General features: G+C 39.7%; 2 protein-coding genes and 1 long non-coding RNA gene across 3 annotated transcripts in view; 2 read left to right on the top strand and 1 right to left on the bottom strand.

Annotated features, from left to right (window-relative positions):
* The window catches only part of LOC129348842 (uncharacterized), a 109,831-nt gene that overhangs the window by 18,054 nt on the left and 66,538 nt on the right, over positions 1–25,239 (top strand). The gene's annotated exons all lie outside the window — the stretch shown is intronic.
* LOC111575526 (pepsin A-like) lies at positions 920–6,408 on the top strand. Its single transcript, XM_023280717.3, has 9 exons — positions 920–1,046; positions 2,045–2,195; positions 3,087–3,204; positions 3,554–3,672; positions 3,821–4,017; positions 4,102–4,218; positions 4,323–4,467; positions 4,544–4,642; positions 6,127–6,408. The coding sequence occupies exons 1-9, from the start codon at positions 991–993 to the stop codon at positions 6,250–6,252; spliced, it is 1,128 nt and encodes a 375-aa protein (XP_023136485.2). The 5' UTR covers positions 920–990; the 3' UTR covers positions 6,253–6,408.
* On the bottom strand, positions 10,517–15,939 carry LOC111575528 (amphoterin-induced protein 1-like). Its single transcript, XM_023280719.3, has 2 exons — positions 15,716–15,939; positions 10,517–15,293 (listed from the first exon to the last, which is right to left on the bottom strand). Exon 2 carries the CDS (start codon positions 15,229–15,231, stop codon positions 13,693–13,695), a length of 1,539 nt encoding a protein of 512 aa, XP_023136487.2. The 5' UTR covers positions 15,232–15,293; positions 15,716–15,939; the 3' UTR covers positions 10,517–13,692.

Here is a 25,239-nt window from a genome sequence, read left to right as displayed (position 1 = left end):
GCAAAATGAATCCCTGATAGTGTTTAAAGAGTGTTCTGGAAATGTAAAAAAAAAACTGACACAGCTGACTCCATAGAGGAAACTGACATTAGAAGTGACTTTGTGACCAGTGTAGAACTCCAGTGTAAATAGTGTTAAAAGACCTATAGAACTGTAAAAATTGTAGGACTAAATGCAGTGACAACATTGAAGAAAAAGTAAGTTAACTTTTCATTAAATTAACTTATTCATTACAATCTAGTCTTCTTTAATTCTATGCATGTTTTTCATTCTAAATCACCTATTTTACTGAAAACCTCTCGACCCCCCTGAAGATTGTATACCGAGCATTTTCAGCTGAAATCAAAATTTGCTGTTGCCATGCCTGTAATAAGGAACTGGACCACCACCCGAACAGCACCTCAATATTTTTTCTGAACTCTGGTGGGAGAACTGCAATTCTTCCAAAACATATTCCCTTGTTTGGTGTTTTGATGATGGCTGTGCAAAGCCTTGTACTGACCCCTTGTGGCCTTTGGATGGGGACATTGTCATACTGAAAGAGACTTACTTCTATCAGGACAGAAATGTTGCGTTATAGGATACGAGTGATCATTCCATATATTTACAGTGACTCTTCTCCCTAAGAGAACAAGTGGATCATAAAAGAACCACTGGATCCCTTCACTGTAGGGTTCAAGACTTCATAATTTACTTTAATCTTGTGTTTTATTGTGTTTTGTGTTCAGGTTCAATGTCTGTATTTTTCTGTAAAACTTTTCTACCCATGTGTATAAGTAAAGTAACCTTGAACCCTGAACCTTACACCTTTACCTGTGATCCCCCTGTATTTGGTTTCCTTTATCTGAGTCTGCTTATTCTAGCTAAGTGGGTTCTTATCAGCTGCTGTGAGAGTTAGTGTAAAAAGGAGGAGGTATGTGTGGTTTTGACCTCTATATAAAACAGCTCACTTGACCACACGTGAGATCTTCACAGGGTCACTTTGGAGTAATGAAGTCTGCCTGGATTGTTTTGTCCTTTCTGGTGGTCTGTCAGGGTCTTCTCAGGTGAGATGTACAACACACTCATATTTGCACAGGTAAAAAATAGATATGCAATTTTAAAGAGTTAGGTATCAGTGTAAAATTCTAAAGTTTGGAGTGATGATAGAAAAATTTAATAGGAATTCATTTTTCAGTTCATTTTCATAACGGTTAAGATGTGATAAGTTAAAAGTTTTGCTAGAAATTTGAGACAGCCTGGCGATAAAACAATATGCTGGCAATGCTAAGAAAAGTGATATCAGATTCAACGACCTAATTGTTTTTAACTCAATAAAACTGAGTAATGTAATTTACAGAGGGTGCTTTTTGTTGGATTTTTTCCAGGAATAAGCAATGGCCAATTTCAATTCCACCTCTAACTTGTTTCGTCCTCTTTACAACGAAGCTTATAGCCCTTATTTAAACTATAAAACACTTCTTGTTAAGATGGGTTTGCTTTGCAGTGTGAAGTTGTAGGCTTTAAGTAAGTTCAGGATTTTCTTTAAGAAGAAGAAAAGACCCTCAACACAAATAAAAACAGCACTGAGGACAATGGAAATACTTAAAGAAAATGTAGTGTGCTACTCCAAAGACTTCACAGCAACTTTTAATGTGAAAATATTTGAATCGTTATTCATTATTGGAAACATTATTGTACTTGCACTCGATCATGTTTGTCTGTGCAGTACTTTAGTCACCCATTAAGCCTGCTGTTTACACTAATAGACTTTTGTATTATTTGCTGTAATGAAAATTGCAGCCTCAGGCTCCAGAGTCACTTTGTGACTTTTCCTCTTGTTCACGATCAATTACTGAGAAGTTCAACATAAACAGAGATGCATTCTTGACATTTTGAAGCTCAGAACACATTATATTTTCTGTTGTGCTTCCTAAAATCACTCCCAGCCTTGAACTCCTTATTAGGACAAGGTATGAAGTCTGATGTATTCACAAGAAATGCTCATGAGTTTGTTCACAGATGTCTGCTGCCGAGTTTATGTGTTGCTGTTGGGTCTGTGCAGGATTCCCCTGATAAGACGAAGGTCAGTCGGGCAGCTGGTGGAAGAAAAAGGCCTGTCTGATGAGCTCAGGAGGAAGTTTTCATATAACCCAGCTGCAAAGTTTCTTTTCAGGAAGGAACGGAGTGAGGTGCCCATGACATTTGACCCTGATGTGAGTAACACTCAAGGCACTACTCTTCATTTTGTGATGCTGTAAAGGACTAAATTTGTTTTGTCGACAATATCTTATTGATATTAACTACAACTTTACGCATATTAGCATGTCTAAAAATTGAATCTGCGGTGCAGCAACCAGAGAACTGACACGCACACACACCCAAGCCACCCAAAAAGTAGAATATTTTTAAAAAATAAAGATTTAGTTGAGGATTTTATCGTGTTAGCTTGACACTTCAGTTGAGTTACATATTAAATTAATGTAGATGTGCTGAATGTATGAAAAAGTCAGCCCAATAAAACCTTTGATAAATTTAAGCAGTGCAGAGGGTTATTTAGTCTGTCCTCTTTCAGTAATCTTTGTAAGGATCCCAGAAGCTGTGAAAGAGTGATTGCTTGTCCCTTATAGCATTTTTTTTCCTAAGAGGAGAGTTCTAAGTGATTCTGAAGTCCATGTAATTATTCTCAGCCTCACTAACAGACCTAGAACTCTTTTGGCCAATAGCAAACGTATCTCTAAAGAAGACTTCTAATGTTAAAGTGAGCTGGATATAAACGTAGTATCAAAACCTTTACAAGTAATATGTAATGTATGGAAAATATATCCTGAACTCACTTTCTCACTGGTTCCCAGAACTGTTATTACATGAGTTTTCTGCCTTTTCCCTCTAAACACTGAGTAGAAACATCAGGTTAGAACTGCTGAATTTGTTGGTGTTTTCTGGGGATATTTTTGTTCACAACAGCCAGTTAGGTTCTTGATTTAAGGTTAATGGTTTGTGAATGTGCTTTGGTACATTCCTGATCCAAGTTGTTTTTGTTGATGTCTCCATGTACATCCTCCCTCCAAACCTCCAGCTAAGAAATAATCTTCTTATGTGAGCAGACGACATACAGTGGAGTGATTGGCATTGGGACTCCGCCTCAGTTCTTCAAAGTTCTTTTTGACACTGGCTCCTCTGACCTGTGGGTTCCTTCTGTAAGATGCACCAGCTCTTCTTGCGGTAAATATGAAGATAATAGCAATATACTGAAAATCCTGCATAGGTAAACATGACGGCAGGATTCTCAGCTGTTTTGTTTCCAGCTGATTTCAGTAACTTTTCATGCAAAACTGTCAACCATTGCTGGAATCCTTCCTCATTCAAGACAAGTGTTTGACTAAGCAGTTAAGAGTCATTGAAAGAAACAATTAGTTGGTTAGCTCATGCAGAAAATAGCTGATTGCTGTCTTGTTGCTTCTATTAGGCAGAAGATGCCTTTGTGTATAAAGTCAATAGTAATGAAGTTTACTCTCTCGATTCTTTTGTCTCCTGCTCTGCTCTACCGCACTCCTTTTCTTTCTGTCCTCAGCCGGTCACTTAAAATTCAACAGCTCAGCATCTTCCACATTTCAGGCTGGCTCGAAGCCTTTCAAGATCCTTTACAACAGTGGTTTTGCATCAGGGAGCACCGGATATGACACCATAAAGGTGAGGATGAAACTTCAACACTGCATTATTTACACACCTCTGACATCTTCCATGCAACACATAGTCACAGATAGTGGACATTGTATTGTGTTTCTTTTTGGCATCTTACAGTTTGAACCTAAAACTGATGCATTAATTCTGCTGACAGATAAGTGATCTCTATGTGGAGCACCAGATGTTTGGCCTCACTGAAGCAGAGGCCATTTTCCTGGACTCTGTTCCCTGGGACGGGGTTGTCGGACTTGCCTTTTCAAATGTGTCACTCGATGGAGGCATAAATATACTTGATAACATGTGGAACCAGGGAATAATCCCCCAGAACATGTTTTCCATGTACCTGAGCAGGTCAGACCTAATTTGACTCGTAAAATTGGAAATTGTGCTTTCTCAAATGGCTGTTTTACAATGTTTATTTTCTTGTGACTCCAGCTCTGTAGAGGGCAGCGAGTTAATACTGGGAGGAACAGATTCTTCATATTACACTGGAAGCATTAAATGGATCCCTCTGTATCATGCCACTAACCTTTGGAACATCCGAATACAAAGGTTTTTTTTTAACATTAATAATCATGTATGTTGCATTTTAGCCTCCTCAAATGTCCCTGTATGCATAACAGATGTATTTGACTGCTTCTTTCTGTCTTCTGCAGTATCACCATCAATGGGAACACTGTTGCCTGCGCTGGGAGTTGTGAGGCAATGGTTGACTCTGGTACTTCTGTAATCATCGGTTCAGGTGATGAGATCAGCAACATCAATGGCTGGTTGGGAGCTATTCCCGACCAGTACGGCACAGTGAGTCTGTTTCCTATTAGTAAGCATAACACTAAATATGTTAATGGGTTTAACATGTTGTTTGTTTGTCTCACAGGCTGCTGTCAGTTGCTTCAACACACATCTGTTGCCAGATATTGTCTTCAATATAAATGGCTACAGCTTCTCTCTTCCTCCAACGGCATATGTCATAAAGGTTCGTGCTTCAAGTACAATGTGATGTACAGCATACCTAACCGTCATCCAACCAATATATTTAACATACAAGGACTACAGAGGGGGATCCCAACAATAAACTGGCATAAGAGACAAACCTTACAGCTACCAAACTTATTTCCTTTCAAATCCTTAGATAGATAGATAGATAGATAGATAGATAGATAGATAGATAGATAGATAGATAGATAGATAGATAGATAGATAGATAGATAGATAGATAGATAGATAGATAGATAGATAGATAGATAGATAGATAGATAGATAGATAGATAGATAGATAGATACTTTATTTACCCATTATGTAGTTGAAAAGAATATTATTATTTCAGGAAAGTTACAGTTGATTTGAATATTGCGTAAAGTGAAAATAGATACTTTCTTTTATACAAATTACAGCTTTTATCCCAAGTACAATACACATCGGACAAAAACGTATTTTTTCATCATCTTTTGATTTTGGTATGAGTGGCACAGTCATACAGTGGTTAGCACTGTCACCTCGCAGGTCATGGGGTGTCTCTGTGTGAAGTTTGCATGTTCTCGCTGTGCATGTGTGGGTTTTCAGTGGGTGCTCTGGCCTCCTCCCACAGCCCAAAGACATGCTGAGGTTAATTTGTGATTCTAAATTGTCCGTAGGTGTGAATGTGAGTGTGCTTGGTTGTCGGTCTCTGTGACAGACTGGCAACCTGTCCAGGTGTCCCCTACCTTCCTAGGTCAGCTGGGATAGACTACAGATGATTAAGTGGGGTATAGATAATGGATGGATGGATGGATGGATTTTAATGCCATATATCCTCCTCCTTAATAAAGAAGTTGTAGCTTCTTTGCTCTTTCAGAAGTTCTTTAATGTCTAAAAGATAGATGAAATGAAAATCTACATGCATTGGATGTTCTGCAGCTCCTCTGACAGACACAACAGCAGCAAGGATTTTAACAATCTCAAAACCCAAATTTGTCTCTAAACAGACTCCAGCCTCTTGTGCGCCTTTACAGGTTGAAGTGGTATAGCTCATGAAAGAATGAAGTGTTGATTATACACTCAGTTTCCAGTTTGTTAGATGCACCTAGATAAACTAAAAATTGCAGTCATGGAGATGTTTCTGTTATTTCGTCCACACCATTTATATCTGTGATGTTTGGTTGCGTAACAGAAGGTCCTTGGTGCAGGAACAATATATTAGACTACATCAGTTTTCCTTTTCTTCTGGCAAATGAAAAATAAATCAAGGTTGTGGTATAGAGAAAGAGTGCAGTGAGAAAAATGTTGTGGCAATTTGTGGCTACTGTGTTACTGGTTTTGTGTGAATAGATAGAATACGTTATTTTCACTGATTAATAATTGATTTAAATGTGTGAAATAATTATTAATTGCCATGAAAGCTGCATTGTGTAGACCCTTTAGTATTAATCAGTAAAATGCGTGCTGATTAAGCCAACCTGCTGCCTCTCCTCTGTCCTCAGTCTTGGTCTGGGTGTACAACAGGGTTTGCTCCTGGACCCTGGATCCTGGGTGAGGTCTTCATGCGGCAGTTCTACACGGCCTTTGACGTGGGAAACAAACTGGTGGGCTTTGCTCAAGCAGCATGAATACACCTGAAGATCTGGGTCAATGAAAATAATGTGTATCGCCCCTAGATAGCCTGTGATATGTGGAAAGCAACAGATTTTTCTTTTATGAACACTGTAAATTCATGCTTGTGTGTGAAACTAATAAAGTGTTGCCTGTCAGGCCTTTTAAATTCATTTATCTATTTTGTAAAGGAGGGATTTAAGTGCATGGAAAGTCCCTCCGGGATATTTTGCAAAGGGAAGAAGAGTGAATCCAAACGTTATACTCCAGTATGTGTTAGGGGTTTTAGTGGCCACTAGATGGCAGAGGACTCACTGTTCTGCACTTTCAGTCGCTTTACCATTCATGTGAATCTCATGGGAGGAGCCTGAGAAGAGGATGAGTCATCTTACTTAGAATTCAGTCTTTTAAAACACACACAAAAATGCCAGTCATTCATTGTCAACAGGCTCTGGCTCACACTCGTGCCATCTGTGTCTGTGATGTTCAGTGATCTGAGATTTTCTTCAGGCAGCTGCATTTGTTCTAATTATAATCTGTGATTTAATGTCCAAAGGGGATGAGTCATTCAGCTCTTTCCCATTTTCATCACACAGATCAGCTGCTGTTAACCCTCTCATGCCTCTCATGAACGTTCATTTAGGAGTTTATTTTAAAATTGTATTTTGCAGCTCCATTTTGTTATGGTGCATTTTCCAAATAGTTGAATGTAGTCCCGAACACCTGGCTGGTGTTACATGTAAAGTGGGTAAACATGGTAACATGAGAAAGCAGCTGGTGAGACAGGAAGCCTGGACATCCCTGCAGGCCTCTTCAATCATTCATCCAGCAGAGGAGTTGCAGGGTAGCAGGTGAGGTTTCACACTGCAGCATCTGCCACAAAGATGCACAACTTCTGCACAAAAATGACCTAATTTAAGCATTGATTCTGCACAAATTTGCTGCACTGTAATATGAAGATTTGCATACATGTGTTTATGCTTTTTACTACAAGCTCACAACACACAGAGCTGAACTTGACATCAAACATCAGGTTGTGATGTTTGATGTGGCCATTATAATTCTGCTCTGTCTTGGACCATGACAGGCAGAGGAAAATGAAAACAGGCCAGAGTGCTCGCTCTGCTCAGCGAGAGACTGTGGTCAGCAATCCAAATAAGGGTGAAAATCCAGCAATACCAAGTGCTGCCAGAAAAAAGTATGTCTGAGGGACAGGTGCAATAAATACGACTCCCAGTTTCTGCTGTGGCGATCTGTGTGGTCTCAAGTTTCACTCTCAAGTCAACAACTGTGTCATTAGTGTAATGCAGAAACTGAAGCAAGCTGAGGTCCAGACTAACTAAGTAGCAGGCCTGTGAAGTGCAATGACACATAAAATGTGTAGAATACTTTTGAATATGAAATGTTTTTCTAAAAATATGAAAAAAGCTATATTTGTTGTGTTTACGTCACTAATGTGCGCTACTATGTAGAGAGAACCCACAGTCTTATATGGAGTTTTTTTTATGATGCCTGTATGCACCAGAAAAACCCAGTTTTTGGGGTTAAGTGTGCAGATTCCCCTGTTTGTCTGCACTTAACAGAGCAAAACTGGGTGAAGAGATGGAGGCCACTAAAGCAAAAAAAGGGTAATGTTCAGGGCCCTAGCAAAACGTCCAGCCCACCCCCATTGTGGAGCCCAGAGTCCAGCCTCATATTGGCTCCCTTCTACTCCCACTCCAGGGTTGGAGGTGGCCGAGTATTAAGAAGAGAGGAAGGATGTGGATGTAGAGGCCGTCTTCTCTTCCAGAGAGAATTAGGTTGTTGGCAGGGCAACCGGTGTTCTCCCTGAAACAGTAGTGTACACCCCCTCCCTACTGGATGGAGGAGGATGTGGAGGTTCACCCCCACGCCAGCACAGGTGTTTCTCCTCTCTGACTTCTGAGACCTGGTGTGTAAACAATTTAATGCACCATCAGCTCCATTCTGGGCACAGGCACCTGCCCTAACAGGAATTGCAGGTTTATAGGTGGCCTGCTTGTAGGGCGAAACAGAGCTATGAATGTGCAGGCCCAATCGGCTAACACTGGAGCCTGTTGTGTCCGTCCACCTGCATCGTCGGTATCATCAGGTGCTGGAGGGTTCTGGGGGGTTCGAGTGTGGTTGATGAGCTTTGCATGGCCCTTCATGTCCCTTCTCCATTACTAAAGTGCAGGCAGAGCATTAGCATATTTTTTGGTTCCTAGACACCACCTTCGGCTATCCCAGCCCCAGCAGGGAGACTGGGACTGTTTACTAAAGCTGCCGCTGCTAAAATGCTGCAGCAGGCTTTGGAACCTGTGCATCAGAGTGCCTGGATAGAAGCTTTGACTGGAGGCTTTTTAGAGGCATGCTAAACGCCAACAGGTTAAAGGAGGTAGAGCAGCTATGGAGGCCCATATGTATAAACCCATCAGGCATAAGATAATGACCTCTGACAGGTGAAGTAAATAACACCGATTATCTCTTCATCATGGCAGCTGTCAGTGGGTTTGACATATTAGGCAGCAAGTGAATGTTGTGTCCTCAAAGTGGATGTGTTAGAAGCAGGAAAAATGGGCAAGCGTAAGGATTTGAGTTTGACAAGAGCCAAATTGTGATGGCTTGACGACTGGGTCAGAGATTCTCCAACACTGCAGCTCTTGTAGGTGAAAGGGGGATTAAGGAGGAAGGTGGAGGAGACAAATCTTATAGTAAAGGCTGACTGGGTGACCTGGGTGGGGAGGGGGGTCTCAGCTGGTGTCTTCATCTGCACAACTGACTTCCCCTTTGTCCGTTAGTTCTGCCCCTAGTTATGCTGCTATAGGCCTAGGCTGCTGGGGGACCTCTCTTGATGCACTGAGCCTTTCTCTATCTACCTTTATATTCGATATATACCGTTATTGCATTACACTAACTCTGTTTCTCCCTGTGTCATTTCTCCGAGTGTCCCTGGTCCCGGAGCTGGATGCTTCAGATCTGTGGTTGCTGTCCCACTAACCCTTCTACCTCTACCCCTCTATCTCTACCTCTCTACCTCTTCTGTCCCTCTCAACCCGCCCGGCCAGCAGACAGATGGGTCCCCCCACATTAGAGCCGGGTTCTGCTCAAGGTTTTTTCCCTGTTAAAAGGGTGTTTTCCTTGCCACTGCTGCCTTGGGGCTTGCTCTTGGGGTTCAGGCATATGGGTTCTGTAAAGCGTCTCGAGACAATTTGACTGTAATTGGCGCTATATAAATAAAACTGAATTGAATACTTACTTTGAAATGCCCTTAGTATTATAATTGTCAACTTACAGGCCCTCTAACACAGTCTTAATGGTCTGAAATAATCCAGACATGTTAGGAGGCGGGTGAGGGGGCTGGAAATCCTGAACTCAAGGGGAAGAAAAATAAGTTACAGAACCAATTTCTTTTAGTTACTACAACTTGAATTTTGATTTAAATTAGATAATGCAGAATTTTTTGTTTAAATTACACACAGTATTGATGCCATTGCTAACATCATGATATCATCACAACATATCAAGATAATGTTTGGAACTTAAAAGATAGCTGCAATTATGCCTTTAATTAGGCGGTGGGAGGAGACCCCCTTTAATTCATTTTTAGAGTGTGGAAAATGACTTTCTCTGTTAAAGCACTCTCGCCCTTTTTACCTGTCTGCTGCTTATTTGCTTGATGGGACAGCCGTCCTTGCAGGTTCTGGAAGAGGCAGCACAGCAAAGAGTTTCCAGCACCACTGATAACACCTGGGTCTGGTGTGCTGGTTCTCCTTCTTCAACCTTCTCTGGTTTATTTGAGTTTGTTGGCTGATGGTTGCTTTGCGACTTTGCATCATACAACACTAGACTGTCCATTTTTCATGGATGTCTTCACCTACACCGCTGATCATGACTACACCTGCCATGGTTGGTTTAAAATTGAATATGTTTTTTCTGATAAATACGTAAGTGTAAAACTGGCAAGTGCTTTTGTGCTTATAGCCACTAACTAGTTGAGCACATAACCTTCCGTAAAACCACAACATGCTGCTTTTTACACTTAAGGAAGATATAATGTGTTAATTAGAAAGCTATAAATAGAAGGTAGAGTTTCATATCCTTTGTTCAGAGCCAAACAAGTCGTTTCTCTCTATTTGCACTCTTCATGCTGAGCTAAACAGCTGCTGACAGTGTCTTCATGTTCGCTGTATCTGAGAGTTGTTTAAGTGATCTCATTTAACTTAATCAGTTCTGTCACTGCAGGTCTGTCTGACAGATTCAGTGCATTACGAGGTAAAGCAGTCATTATTCACGTCGTGTTTATTTAGATTGTTTAGGAAATACAGGAATAATGCAATAATAAGGTATAATACAGCCAAAAAGAAAATACAATAAGTCCTTAGACAGGATTGCATATTTTAAATGATAGGTTTGTGACAGAAACACAGAGAGGTGACGTCAACACACAGGTGACAATAACTGTAGTGGCTGTAAACACTGAACATGTAGGTTATGAACTTGCAACATGTAACTCAATCTTTGGTTATTATAAGTGACTTCAGAGGGACAAAAAACAGATGTACAACATTACAGTAAAGCAGATACACGCACCCTTTGATAGACGTAATACCTTGAAGTTCCTCAGCTTGTGTGGCTACATTATAATATTATTATTTTTACAAGACAATGCTCACAATGTCATGACAATTTTCAGAGCTCAGACACACTTAATTAAGGCGTTCATTCACCTAAATTATTTCCTGAAAAAAGCACCATGAGAAATGGGAGGATGAATATTATTGTTCTTTTAATAGAAAAAGTGCATTTACTTTACATTGCTACATCTGTTGTCTTGTGATTGGTGGGTTTTTGCTGCTAACTTGCGTCACTGTTACACTGTGTTTGTGATCTGCAAGAACAATGTTTGAGGAAAATGTCAGCTATTTATACATATCTGAGTAGTTTTTTTTCATCATCAGTAGTAAACTGTGCTAATCTTTTATCAGCAACAGAGCCAGAGAGAATTCAGTTTAGTAAAAATTGCATTTCTATGACATTCCGTCCCTTGATCTTTACTGATTTATATTCATACATATGTTTTTACAATAGTAAACTGCTTTATGGTGACTCCATTCAAATTGAAATGTGAGCCTGTACTTGCTTTGATTGTATTTTTCTCACAATGTGGCTAAAATGAAGACATCTGATTGAGAAACTGCTACTTCTATATTTACATTTCAGCTGTGCCAGACAGCCAGGAGGCTTGTGTGCTGGCTGCGCTGCATGCTGCTATTTCTGACAGTGTTTATGAGACTTCTGGCTGCTGGCTGTCATTGGCTGATTTGCTCAGGGCTGGCTCTAATGCCCTGAAGCATTCAGTGGATGGTAGGGATGGTAGGCTCCCTGGCTGCCATTAACTGTCCAGCATGTCGGGATGTACATTGATGTTACTCGTTTGCAACTCACACTGAATGTGTCATTTTAACTGCACTGTAACGATAGGTCAATTTTCCTGGAAATCCAGTTTGAACCAGAATTTCCTCAACTGACATTATAGTATTTTTTGAACATTATTAATCCTTTTCAAGCTTTTCAAGCAGTGTAGAGCAGTGGTTTCCAATCTGAATGTTGTAAGATGAAGCTAAAGGGTTGTGAGATGTTCACTGGTGTAGAAAATAAGAAAAAGATATTCTCAGCAAAATTATTCTTATTTTTTTAGACATTTATGTAATCTTTGGTGAATTTGTGACACGTTATTTATTTTAATTTTTAAGCCTCACTGTTTGATTAAACAACTCACAAATCATAGCCATTTATCGTGTAAAGAGGTGCTGCATGCATCTACTGTATTTTAATTGAGGACTCAAAAGGGAGACAGTGGTTGAGAACAGCTGTCTTAGAGGACTGGGGCCATCAGGAGAGAATCCTGCAGCAACTGCACTGGCACCTGACTGACTTTATTGTCTTGTGGAATGTTTTTTTTAAGATTTAAATGAGCTTTAGCTTATTACAATACGTATTTTCTGAACCAGAAAGTGTGATAACTTCCGCCAGTGGAGTAGATTCAGGTCCTGACGACACCGGGCATATATTTTAAGAGAGTCTGCATTCATGCATAAACACTGATCAAGTGGTTAAAGTAGGGACATACCCTCCAAATCAAGAGGTGATTGAACATTTTGTTTAAAAATTATATGTTTGGAAAACAATTATTCTAGATTACTAAATTTCAACAACACTGGAAATGTTTTTTTTTTGCTGTATGTTTAATACAGCATTTCCTGGGAAGTATTGTAAATTGGGTGAAAATGCTCTTACATGTGTCTGGTAACAGGTAATAGTTATGCTTTTCAAGATAAACAACTGCATGTGTGTTTGATTAATATCTAAAGTGTGAATGTTGTCACTGTGATCAATATGAATACCTGCCTCAACACTAAATGTACTTTTGTTTATCTTAAACCCATCACTGACACAATTTAAATGAAATGTAAAGCACATTAGAATTGCTTTAAATTAGAATAAACTAAATGATAATGCTTGTGGTAGAAATGAATATAGCTGTTCTGAGTCTAAAATGGCTAAAAAAAAAAAATAAAGGACCTGAATGTGACATTAAGTCAAAGCAGTAAATACAATCACTTCAACACAAGGCCACAGTTACTGTGAAAACAGAACACAACTAAACACTGAGCTACACTCATGTAAAAGAAATTTGATTGAGGAAATTGCATAATCCTTGCATCGTGTTCTGTAAAGGCCGACCAAAGCAAATAGGAATGTAACATATAGCATAAATATTGAACAACTTGCAGAAATAATTAAGTGGGCTCTGCAAGCGTTCCATAAAAAAACAGCTTCTGTTTTAAGCAGCAGATTCTGTCCATCATTTTTAAAACTTCAACATCTCAGTAGCATCACAATCCCCAGGACATAAAAAGCCATATTAACATGCAGCCTCTGGATATTCAGAAGCAAAGGAAACTGAGGAATAACATCAAAAATGTTTTCATGCTCTCAGTAATTAGTGGTTCTCCACTTTGAGAATATTTTTAGGGACTTGCCTCATAAATGCAAGCAATGTTTCAAGCTCCTATTGCGCAGTGAATTAGTTGCAGTTTTTAAATATGAATCTGTGATGTCCCCTGACAGAAACATGATTATTTTTGTCTTCACAAATTACACTTTTTGAAATATCATGTCAGTGACCATTTTCTTTTCAGTTCTGTATAAGATAATTGCAATTTTAAGAATTACTGTAGCTATTTTAACTGCAGTTTTAGGCATTGAATGTTTGTTTTTGGACTTTTAAAGCTGCTTTCATCAACACATTGTAGTTTATTTGTATTATCAGTACATGCTATTACACCAGAGCCACCACCTGCCAACTGAAGCTTTGTTTGGAAGATGCTTCCTGCACATCCAGAGTGTACAGAGAAGTTGTGGCTGTGACCTTCTCACCCTGCAGGCTGATGGCTTCACACCACCATGGGAGTGTCGGAGCAAACCGAGCTGACAGACTCGGCATCAGACCTCCTTCTCTCTGAGCTGTCTCCCTGCCACTCCTCGTCCTCCTCACCTATTGGATTCAACCTCCCGTTCTGCTCCATCTGATCCTTTGGGTCCCGGAAGGCCATGTGTCTGTAGGGAAAGCCGCCGCCTTCTGCCTTTTCTTGTGGCGTCTCCTCGTGTGCCTGAGAGAGGCTGACAGTAGAAGAGTGGAGGCTCTCTCTAGCATCGCTTTTCTCCAGACCCTGACCTGGACAGGTGGCACAGCGACAGGGTGTGAGATAGAGGTAGATGAGGACCATGACTATACTGACCAGACAGGCTACCAGGGTGGTGTAGGCCGTTTTTAGATTCTCCAGCCCACCAGCCGTGGTGGCGTTAAACACTACTACAGTTACATACAGCGTCTCATTGAGGGAATCACTTGTGGCATAGCAGGTGTAGACCCCTGAGTCTTCTAACCTCAGGGGCCCAATCTGCAGGTTTCCATCAGAACGCATCACAGCAGTCTTGTTTGCCGGAGACAGTGGGATGTTTCCCGGCAGCGCCCATCTCTTCACCATGTCTCTCTGTCTGGTGTCACAGTCCAGCACCAGGAACTGCTCCAGATAAGCTTCTTCATCCAGAGTTTTGACCTCACTGCAGTTTAAATAGGCCTTATCCAGATCCAATATGGCCATTTTTTCCTTCCGCTGGCCTGGTATCACACATGTGTGGCTGCTCTTGAAGTCAGTGGCAGAGCTGAGCTCCTTGAGGTACCAACGTGCCACCATGTCATACAGGTCACAGCTGCAGGACAGAGAGTTGTTGTGGAAGTACAGACCATTCTTGATCCAGGCGGGCAGAACCTGCAGCTCATACAGGGGAAGAGATTTAATTCGATTGGAGGAAACATCTAGTAGTTTAAGAGTTTCCAGACGGCTTCGCTCCTTCACCAGCTCCAAGGGGAACCTTGTTATGGAGTTCTGGCTCAGATACAGCCTCTGCAGCCGGTCGAGGCCAGAGAAGGCGGTGCGATCTATCTGAGAGATGTGATTATTATACAACAACAGCACCTCCAGATGCTCCAGTGGCTCAAAGATGAACTCATCCAGTATACGGAGGCCATTAGAGGAAAGGTCCAGGTAACGAAGCTTTGTCACGTAAATAAAGGCTTCAGAGGAGAGGAAGGTGAGCCCGTTGTTGCTGAGCAGTAGACTGTGCAGTCTGCTGAGATGGTCGGGGGTCCACTCGGCACGTAGCCTGGTGATGGAGTTGAAGCTGAGGTCCAGGACAGCTGTGTACTTTGGTAGAGCGAGGGGAACGTTTGTTAGATTCATCTTGGAACAGCTGACGATGTTGCTGGCACACACACAGGTCTTGTGACAGTCCAGCGGGCTTCCCACTGACTGCCCACTGACTCCCACTGTTGGCAGCAATAAAGTCAGATGCAGGACTGCAATGACGCTTCTTCTCCTTAACGCTGCAGCAGTGGCGGGCTGAGAAACACCGAATGAACCCCCCATCATGTCGGGATTATAACCTGCAGGAGTCTGGATGTGCTCACTTAGTCTTCACAGCAGTCATGGAGCTGTAAGGAGATGTGTATACTGTGATCAACAAATCAATGCTGCTACACAGAAAATCCAAACGCTGTCAGTCCATTATGAGATGATAATGATGATGTGGAGTGTAATGACATAAATGCTGCCAGCACTTTAGGCTCTCATGCACACAGGCGTGGTGCAGTGGAGCAGCTGGATGGTGAAAAAGTTATGGATGGAGTATGTCATCAATAATACATCATATCAAACCCCATCAATAGTGATTAATCTGAGGACTGACAGAATAATTTCAGCATTGCATATACAGCCTGAAACACTCCTAACATGTTGCTTGTTTCTTTGTTACCCTGGACCTTCGTCCCATCAATAAACCCCCTCTCTGAGTCAGACACATTAGTCTCAGCAGGCACAAGTGTCCCGCCCGCTGCTGCCGCTGCTGCTGTTTTACCTTTTTTTCGGTCTCCAAAGATCCGAAGCGAGCAGAGAGTTTTCACCAGCCCAGTCCTGGAGATGATCCGCTGCAGGACAGTCGCATCCTCTTCCTCAGCGGAGATCACAGGACGCACAGGCGAACATGGTCCACAGAAAAGATCGTTTAAAAAAAAGGCAGCAGCCAGCAGTCCTCACCGGTGAGGAAACGTAACCGTCTGATAGTTGATCCGAGGGGCGCGAACAGCAGAGGAGGGGGTGTGTCACATTTCCTCTCTCTCTCTTTCTTCCTCATTTACATGCAGTTTAAAAGGGCACAAGATTGCAATGTTGTCAACATTAAATATAAGTGACAAGTGTGAAAAAAAAGCATGTTCAACATTAAAGGTGGGATGTTAAAGTTCACTCTGACAGGTGCACCAAGCTGGAACACATCCATAACATTCAGGGTATAAACCTGTATTTAAATTCTAAAGATACATTGGTATGTGACTGAAGAACAGAAAAATACACTATCAGGTATTTTATATTTTGAAATGATTTAGTTTTAAATCTTTCACTCGCTTTATTGACTGTACTGATTTTTGTGCTGCAACATCTGGCAAATGCACTGAAATGAACATGAGGAGGAGGAGAATTGGCTACGCCTCAGTGTCCCCTTTATCCAGTCTTTTGTCCTCAGGAGTGGCTTTATTTTTCTTGTCCTTTAATAGAACTTCACCTGCGATGGCTCAATCAGCACTATGATGTCTTTAATGATGAAGCCTCTCCTCCTTAGATCATCTCATTGCTGTGGTGAAGGACAGGGCAAACACTTATTCTGCAGCTGCAGCAGTCTTTACCGCAGCATGTGATGTGCATGCAGCAGAGTGTGAAGGATCAATAGGAGAGTTCAGAGCAGCATGTGTTTTATGAGTGGGGTTGTCTGGCATCAGGTAGGTATCAGGCAATTACTGCAGGAAAATTTGCATAAACAAGCAAATAGGCACTGCAGGAAAGATTACATCACTGCAGCGGCCGATCAAAACAAATCTTGCTAATCTGTTACTGAAAGCTGTTCTGTATTTCGCACAGCTGCACCGCCTGACAGAGGACACTCGCTGGAGAGCAAGAGACCTTTTCCAGGGCAGACATTTTGATGTGTCACAGCAGGGACAGAGACAAGTTGAACTAATGATGGCTCAGCTCCATCCAGTGTCCCAGTGAGTCATGACAGTGAACCAGTCGACATGAAAGCAGGACCTTCCCTCAAGGAGCTGCAGTCATCAGTGCTTTCCCTCTTTTGCAGGTCAAAATATCTGCTCTGGAAGATGGACTTTTCCCACAGGTGTAACTGATAATAGTAACTACGGCTGCAGTTCTGTGTGCAGGACAGTTCTGTGGTTGTCTGGAATAGCTTCAGTGGTTTGTGTCATCATTAATGCTCTTCATCAAACCTGCGATTTCTATGATTTCTATGATGGGTTCTATGATGAGTTCACATATCTGCAGTGAAAAGGGTCCATGTGTCAGGATGTGAAGGTTAAAAAGGCCACAACACAGACGTCAACGTGACAGACGACCTCCCGGCATGAACCTTACTATCAATCTACTGAGCACAAGGTCACTTCACACAGGAAGCCTCACATAAAAGGTGATGTGCAGATGAAATTGCCTACGGGTCTCATTGCTATGGGTACCAAGGTTTAGCAGTTAGGTGATGGTGGACAAAGCAAGCAAAGTGAACGCCATGTGCAGCTTAATATGACTGTCATGTGATGTTTGAAGGAGCCATTTGAAAGGTGATTTGGACAGCTAAATACGTGATGAGAGAAGAGGCAGATTCCCTGTGAAGGAGATGTCAATAAACTAGCACAGAAGGAAAAGGATTTTGTTACAGCCTGTCAGTGAGATAAAACACTCAAAGAGACAACATAAAATCCTTCAATTTTACACTAGAACCCTGCCTCATTATAGCCAACTTTGGGGTATTCATTATACCATTCAGTCTAAGAAAAATTCTGATGTTGTTGCCTCACTCATAGCCTGTAGATGTATTCTATTACAGTGGAAAACCCGAAATCCACCTTCCATAACATCCTTGCCAATTGATTTAATGTCCCTTCTGTCATTGGAAAAGGTGGAATATTCTTTTAAAGGTTCATCTGCCTATTTCTACAAAAATGGCAGTGTATTATTTGCTATGTAAGTCTCTCTGGGTGCCATCTGATTCACAATGTGTTCTTTGAGGTAAGCACCCTGCACATCCTTTTTATGGCATTTACCTCCTTGTTTTGGTTCATTTTATCTAGTTTTTTTTTATTTATGTGAGTTCTCTATCTCTTACCAAGAGTTTGGGATGAGAGGATAACTGAAGGAAGGTGCTGTTTCATTTTCTGGTCTTAACATCCATATCAATATGCAACCTGTGGGGCTGAAAAATGAGGATAATGTGGAAGAGCCTGCAGTCCCTCATATGGCCATTTGTGGCCGGCTCCAAAAGCGAGTCGATCCTCATAGTCCTCCATGTTAAAATACCCAACTAACAGCTAAAATAACATGTTTACAGACTGGTATAAAAAAAGGTTTTGGCCTAAAAAGTAAATTTTCCCTTTCATAACAACTAAACAGGGGTGAAATTTAATATAATGCACTTGTTTAAATTGTATTAGTGCTGAAAATTACGCATTGTTAAAGGCATGGCCACTTTAGGTAATATCATTCAATCAGACTTTATTTATTTAACACTTTTCATATAAAATTCAACACAAACTGATTTACAGATCACAGAAATAAAAATGCAATAAAACAATACAAACAACCACCCACTCCCACCCCCATTCCCATCCAACCCCCCACCTCCAATATCATATTAAAAATAAAGGACTCTAGAACAGGCATTAAGAAACTGAGGAAACGCTATCCTCTGTAACATCTGGAATGAGGAAGCACCAGATGAGATTAAAATGAAATCAAATAAAATAGATAAATATAATGAAATTTAAAAAATATATATTATTAAATTGATATTTAAAGCTCGAGATAAATAGAGATAAAGATAGAAACAGAAATAAACAATTACATAGACTGAATAAGAAAATGATAAAAATGAAGTAATAAACTAAATAGACTAAAATATGTAAATAAGTGTAGAAGCTGGGTGTTTTCATAGGACAGTCCATGGTTCAGGGATGTTTGCATGTTGTGTGTATGTATATGTTACCAAAATTTGTCCTATTTAGATAATATGTGTGTGTTTGCATGGTTTGGACCTCGTTTACCACAAACAACAGATTGTATGTAAACCATGTAGCATCTCCAGTAACATTAATCCTTATTAATGTAAGAAACAATGACAAAAGGAAGGAAAAGGGAACACTGACCAGGCAAGATCAAAACGTCGACATGCAACACTTCATGTTTGCCCATAAGACTTTGATTAAGAGGTTTAAACTGTGACAAGAAATCAGGGCAGGATTTCAACTGCAGGATCACGTCACACAGTGAAGCCTCAGTTACAGGACAGAATTACACTGTCAAGATACTGTTGGCACGTAACCATTAAAGTTTTAATAAAACAAACAAGCAAAGGAAAAAAAAACTAATCCACCCTGTTGTTAGGAATGTAGTTAGTTGGCTTAAATTGTAATGAACCCCAATCATTTGTTTTACAAAAAGCTATAGTACTGACAAAAAAACACTGTAAACCAAAAGAAGTTCAGATAAATTCATTGTTCTTTAATATTTAACAGCAGTTTTTGAAGTTCTTTTGGTTTTACAGTGATAACTAAACGTATTGCTTAATGAGCTACTATAGACTGACATGATTATTAAATTTTACCGCTTCTAAACAGTGAGTCTAATTATTGAAATACAGAGCTGCTGTAATGTTCACTTCTTTCAGTATATTTCAAAATACTTACAAGTAAATGTAGCCCATTATTTTTGTGCTCTCTCACATTTCCTTTTCATTCCACAATGGAACATGATTAAAGCTTTCAGGGATGTGATGAAGGAATCAAAACTCAGATAATGATTAGAGCTCAAATGGACTCTCACAAAAAACAAATAGACTTGAGTAATATAATCAGCTGCTATTATCATTAATTTTTGTTGGATTTATAAAGGAATTCATGCATACATTCTCTTCAAAAAATGTTCCCTTTTACATTCTGGATTTAAGAGTAAAATAAGAGATTAACCTCTCAATGTTGAGATTTTTTTCCTTAAGTGTGCATTTTTCATTAATTTAATGCATTTGTCGTCATATCTGCTTCTCCACTTTCAGCATCTGAATTCATCTGTTGTTAAGCTGGACCTGCTGGCCATCTCGGCAAAGTGTGAAGTGTGGTTTGTTGTCGTGAAAAGAAAAATAATGATTTATTTAGAGCAAGTGCTTGAAACACTGAGCTCTCACCACATTTCACTGAGCCACACGCCATCACTTTCCAATGAAAACATGAAAGAAAATAGATTGGTTTTCAATTTTGGGAGTCAAATTTTAAGATGGTTTTTGGTCTGCAACATAGAAAAATATCTCATAATAATGCATTTATTAACCAAAAACTCCCCACATATAGAGATGCATGTTTTTTTTAACTGCGCAGAAATAATGTGCATCACGGTCACTCGGGTTGATTTATCAGATAATGGAGCTGTGCTGCCAAAATTGAGCTGTGCAGGAGCAACATATCGACCTGGAATTACTAATCACTGGTGGAATGTAACAATGTACATTTATATAAGTTCTGCCCCTAAATACAAATTTGAGATATACCTACTTGTGCTTTACTTAAGTGTTTCCATTAAATGCAAATTTCTCTGCTCTTCATCACCTGAGAGACAAATATCAGCTTTTTAATCCACTACATTTGTCTGATAGTTTAATTACAAGTTGCTTTTCAGGTTACAATCTTTCACACCCTTCTTGTCCAGTGAAAACTATGAATTTCCTTATGTGGTCATTTTGAATGTTTGTGATAAACTGAATGACAGATGCCCCTTATGAGATAAGATAATTCTCCTACTTCTTAAGCTAAATAAAGTATTCAATAAACCTCTTGGATTAGATGGAAAATGCATCCATTCTGAGCTCATGAAAAGTTGACATTTAAATAAGAACATTAAGAATGGAAGCTTTAATTATCTGCAAAGGAGACACACTTTTGTTCCTATTAGATAATGAAAGGCAAAAACTAAATTAGGAATTAGAATTAAAAATATAAATTCAACAGAAAGATGTATTACACAACTAAATGGTCACAGGAAGGAAGGACTCTGTGATGTTCAGTGAAGCATTGTGTCATTCTTAGTGTCTGAATGTGTTCCTCTGGTCAGTGAAGAAGACGAGTTTAGACAACATCCTCCTCTCTGCTACTGCATACGGACTGTCCAGCTGCAACCTCTTAATAAGCTTATTGAATCATTTGGAGCCATCCATCCTCACAGTTTTACTCGAGTCAAACTGACACTGGATTTTTTGTGGAAAATGCTGATATAAATTTTAGAGAGTAAAACATTCGGATATCACCGTCCCATATTGTTTGTGTATAGGGGGGTCATTGTTTATTAACTTTCCAGCAAATATATTTCACAAACTAGTTAGCAGCTTATGGAGAAGACACCACTTGACTCCGCACCACCGTCTGCTCAGATGTGTTGCGTGCTCTGCTACATGTGCTGCAAACAATGCTGAGAATGCTGTAAAGAAAAGGAGTTGGAGCTGCTGTGCTGGATAAACTGTGGGATGTGTGTGTTTCTACATTACCCATAGCATCTTTTTCTGTATTGTATCCTGTTCATATTGGTGCACATCATACAACATACAACAATACCAACAATACAGGCAATACAACTTCTGTGACATGGCAATAGTCACTGATGGGGCTCTAGTTTATACCCGAGTATACAACGGCGTAAAAAACAACATGGGCCACAACAGACTCATGAACCATCTTCAGCATGGTGCCATAGATGCTAAAGTGGCTCTCACATGACATGATGCTACAAACACATCATGGTCTTGGTAAAGGGTAAAGGATTCATTGCTATAGATTAAACTACCCAACAGTATATCCATCCAAAAACTACACCTGCCTTATAGTGTGGTGGATCATGGAGGAAACGGCAGCCCCATGACACTGGGCCAGAATCCCAACAACATATAAATTACTTAACATTAGCTCAACCTTAAACATCTACGGTGGCAAAATTACACATATCCATTAATGAAGCGGTTAGAATCAAAAACATCACTATACTTGACACCTTTTGCTTGTAGTAAAGATTTTTCACAGAGTTATTGCTATATTAACTTGACTAAAGGATCTGGATACTTTCCCCACCATTGTTAGCCACCATTGCCAGAGTTTATAGCATTGCCAGTGTAGCTAGTGATGGATTTAGCTTATTCGTCTCGTCTGTGTGATTGACCTTCACTGCTATCCAAAACCAATCACAAACACATCAGTGACACACACAGTGACGTTTTCTTTCATTGCTGGGTTTTTCATATGTACTCACCAGAGCACCAAATGTGTATAGATCTGCACGTGAAACTAGTCCCCAACAAATACCTTATTTGCTCCTGTTTGTAATGAACTGCAGTGTCCAGCTATCTCAAGAGGTTACCTTAAGACATTTAGGTAAACTGCATATTTGTGACATAATTTAAAGATTTATGTTTTGATCAAAACACATGGGCTTTGAGCTGAAAGCCAGAGATGAGTTAGAAGTCTCAAAATATTGATTTTTAAGATTAACTATACACTGTTTGTTCTGGTCTTTTCAATAGGTTTGTCAACAATAACAACAGCAACAACAAAATAAATATTTTCAGCCTTATTCTGGAATTAATGGATCTTATGCACTCCTTCCTTTACCAAAAGCATCATTGTTCATGCTACATCTGTCTAATGAATTTAAAATCTCACATGTACAGACTGAGTCACGGTTTCTTTTGTCCTGGCAGTTATAAATAAATTATATATTGTATGTATAATATACATATAAACTCACCTCTCACCACCACGACACCTTTTTTGATGTGCATTCAGTTGGGAAATATGAGATAGCAGGGTGAATTTTGGCATCAGCCTCGCAGATGGCCATTCCGTTCTCAGGAGATTTACAGTTCTCTTGTGAATTATAAATGAGGTGCAGCTCTGGGGCAGTGACAGCAGGTTAAAGTAACATCCAACCCAGCACACAGCGCTCCATCAGCTAAAAGAGATCAGCTCATTTAAAAAAAAAAAAAAAAAGACCTGTTTGCTGTCCACAGCTTGAAAAGGAATGATGAATGTTTATAATGATCTGCTTTAGTTAATTTGATGCACTATGATGATTTGTGTGTCTCATACAGGTCATTACGTGCTGTTGCTCTCATATAATCACTTTGTAATTATTAAGGTTAAACATCATATCAGCAGATCAATTTCTGGTTCTTTTTGATCAGAATTCAAACAACAGTTTGAGGGGTTGATAGAAGCGTCCAAGGTCATTGTAGTTTTTATGTAGAAAACAGTACTAATATATTAAAACAGTAATAATCACGAATGTAAGTGTATTTTTCAAATGTTTTTGGTACTGATGATGAAAATGTAGGACAACAAAAAGATGGATTGCATAGACATTTTGCACTGCTATTAGCGCTGACAGGATGTGTGCCACTGACTTTGGTTATCTCCTAATATTTACTGCCACCATGATGTGTGTTTTTTTAGTAAAATAGCTCATATATTTTAGACATTTGTATCTTTTATATCTTCTATCCACAGGCCATCAGGCAACTAAATCACTGATTCACCTGCAATATCTTATAACTAGCAATATTTTGCACACATTCCTTCCAATATTGTCAACATTTGCACGTAGAATTTATTACTATTTTTTAAATCTTCTTTTATTTTATTTTTCAATTTTATCTTATCTCATTTTATTTGTTATTTCAGTTGTGTGAAGGGAACTTGCAAAATAAGAATTTTGTTACTCATGGTAACCACTGTGTTTCTGCTGTGTGTATGGCAATAAAGTTCTTGAATGTCAGTGGTGGGAGTGTGTGTCTGTGTATGTATGGGTGTGTGTGTATGTATGTGTGTGTGGACGTGTGTACGTGTGCATGCTCCTGCAGTTGTGTGCATATATGTATATATGGAGGGAGGGAGGGACGGGTTTTCTTGTTTTTAATGTTTTTAATGTAAAGCACTTTGCGTTGCATTTTTAACTGTATGAAAAGTGCTATATAAATAAAGTTTGATTTGATTTGATTTGAATCTTCTTGAATCTTGAATCTTCTTTATATGAATTTCAATCATCTGTTATCTCGTGTCACCATCATGTCAGAATTATTTGTTCACTTCTTTGTTTTATGGCCAATTATCTGCAAAACTATTATGTCCAAAAGTGTCAGCTGTACAATGTGTGTGCAGCTAATTAGCAAATGTTAGCACGATAACATGCAAACATGTGCATGCTGACATTTTCAATCAGCTTAATGCACATTTGTGACAAAATACAGTCTCACAGAGCTGTTTGTGTGGCAGTAGGCTCTAGATTTGTTTATAAATATATCACAGTGTTGGAGGTCCACAATAAAGGTAGGCACTGGAGCTTACAGAGCATGGATGCATGTTTTTGTTTTTGAGCTGGAGTTTCAGTATCCCTGATTGCCATCGGACACCTAATGTTCCTCTCTGAAAGCTGGTATAAATCATAGCAAACATTCAGGCTTACTTTCCGCACTTAGGAATCCATACTAATTCTGTTAATGTGTTCTCCAGATTCATCAAACACTGATATTCCTTCAAAGCCGAAGAGAGGATACAAACAAGTTCCAGAGATGAACCTCTGTGGGTGAAGGACATGCAAAGAACAAGTATATTTATTATAAGTCTTCTGTGTATAAGAGAAGAAAAGGTACTTCAAAACCCTGTACTTATTGTTAATAACTGTATTTACTCCTGTATCAGCAGAATTTACACAATTTATTACACTAAACAAATTCACTTTAAAATATACTCATTTACGTATCTATAGCTTTACATAGCAGTTAAACACTCTTTCTTCAACCTGTTGCCTTTATTTAGAACGCATGTTTGTGTGTGTGTGTGTGTGTGTGTGTGAGAGAGAGAGAGAGAACTTTGACAGCAAATGGAAAAAACAAACAAGTTTGTATGTGTACACACACTCGGCAAATAAAGCTGATCATGATTTTGTTTCTGACTCTGAGATGCTGATGTTTGTCCTGTCTAACAAAGGCCAAAAACAGCTCTCAATCTAAAAAAAAATACCTGTTACCTGTTAAAAACAGGAACATGTTTCTCATACACCTTTTGTCTTGACATGTGTAATACATACAAGCATGTGTGGCTGCACTGTAAGTACATGAGAAACCAAAACAGTTCTTAGAGATGTTACTGTGGACCAGGGGTAGCCAACACGGTGCCTGCGGGCGCCTGGTTGCCTGCAGAGACCAGTGAGTTGCCCCCAACACGTCCTAAAAATAACACTAGTCACCATGAAATTCCTTATCAAAAATTATAGTTGCTCTTCTGTTTTAATCAAAAA

Source organism: Amphiprion ocellaris, chromosome 5 (genome assembly GCF_022539595.1).
Source record: "Amphiprion ocellaris isolate individual 3 ecotype Okinawa chromosome 5, ASM2253959v1, whole genome shotgun sequence".
In the NCBI taxonomy this organism is placed as follows: domain Eukaryota; kingdom Metazoa; phylum Chordata; class Actinopteri; family Pomacentridae; genus Amphiprion; species Amphiprion ocellaris.
The sequence above is the reverse complement of the archived record's forward strand: the minus strand, read 5'-3'. Positions and strand labels throughout refer to the sequence as shown.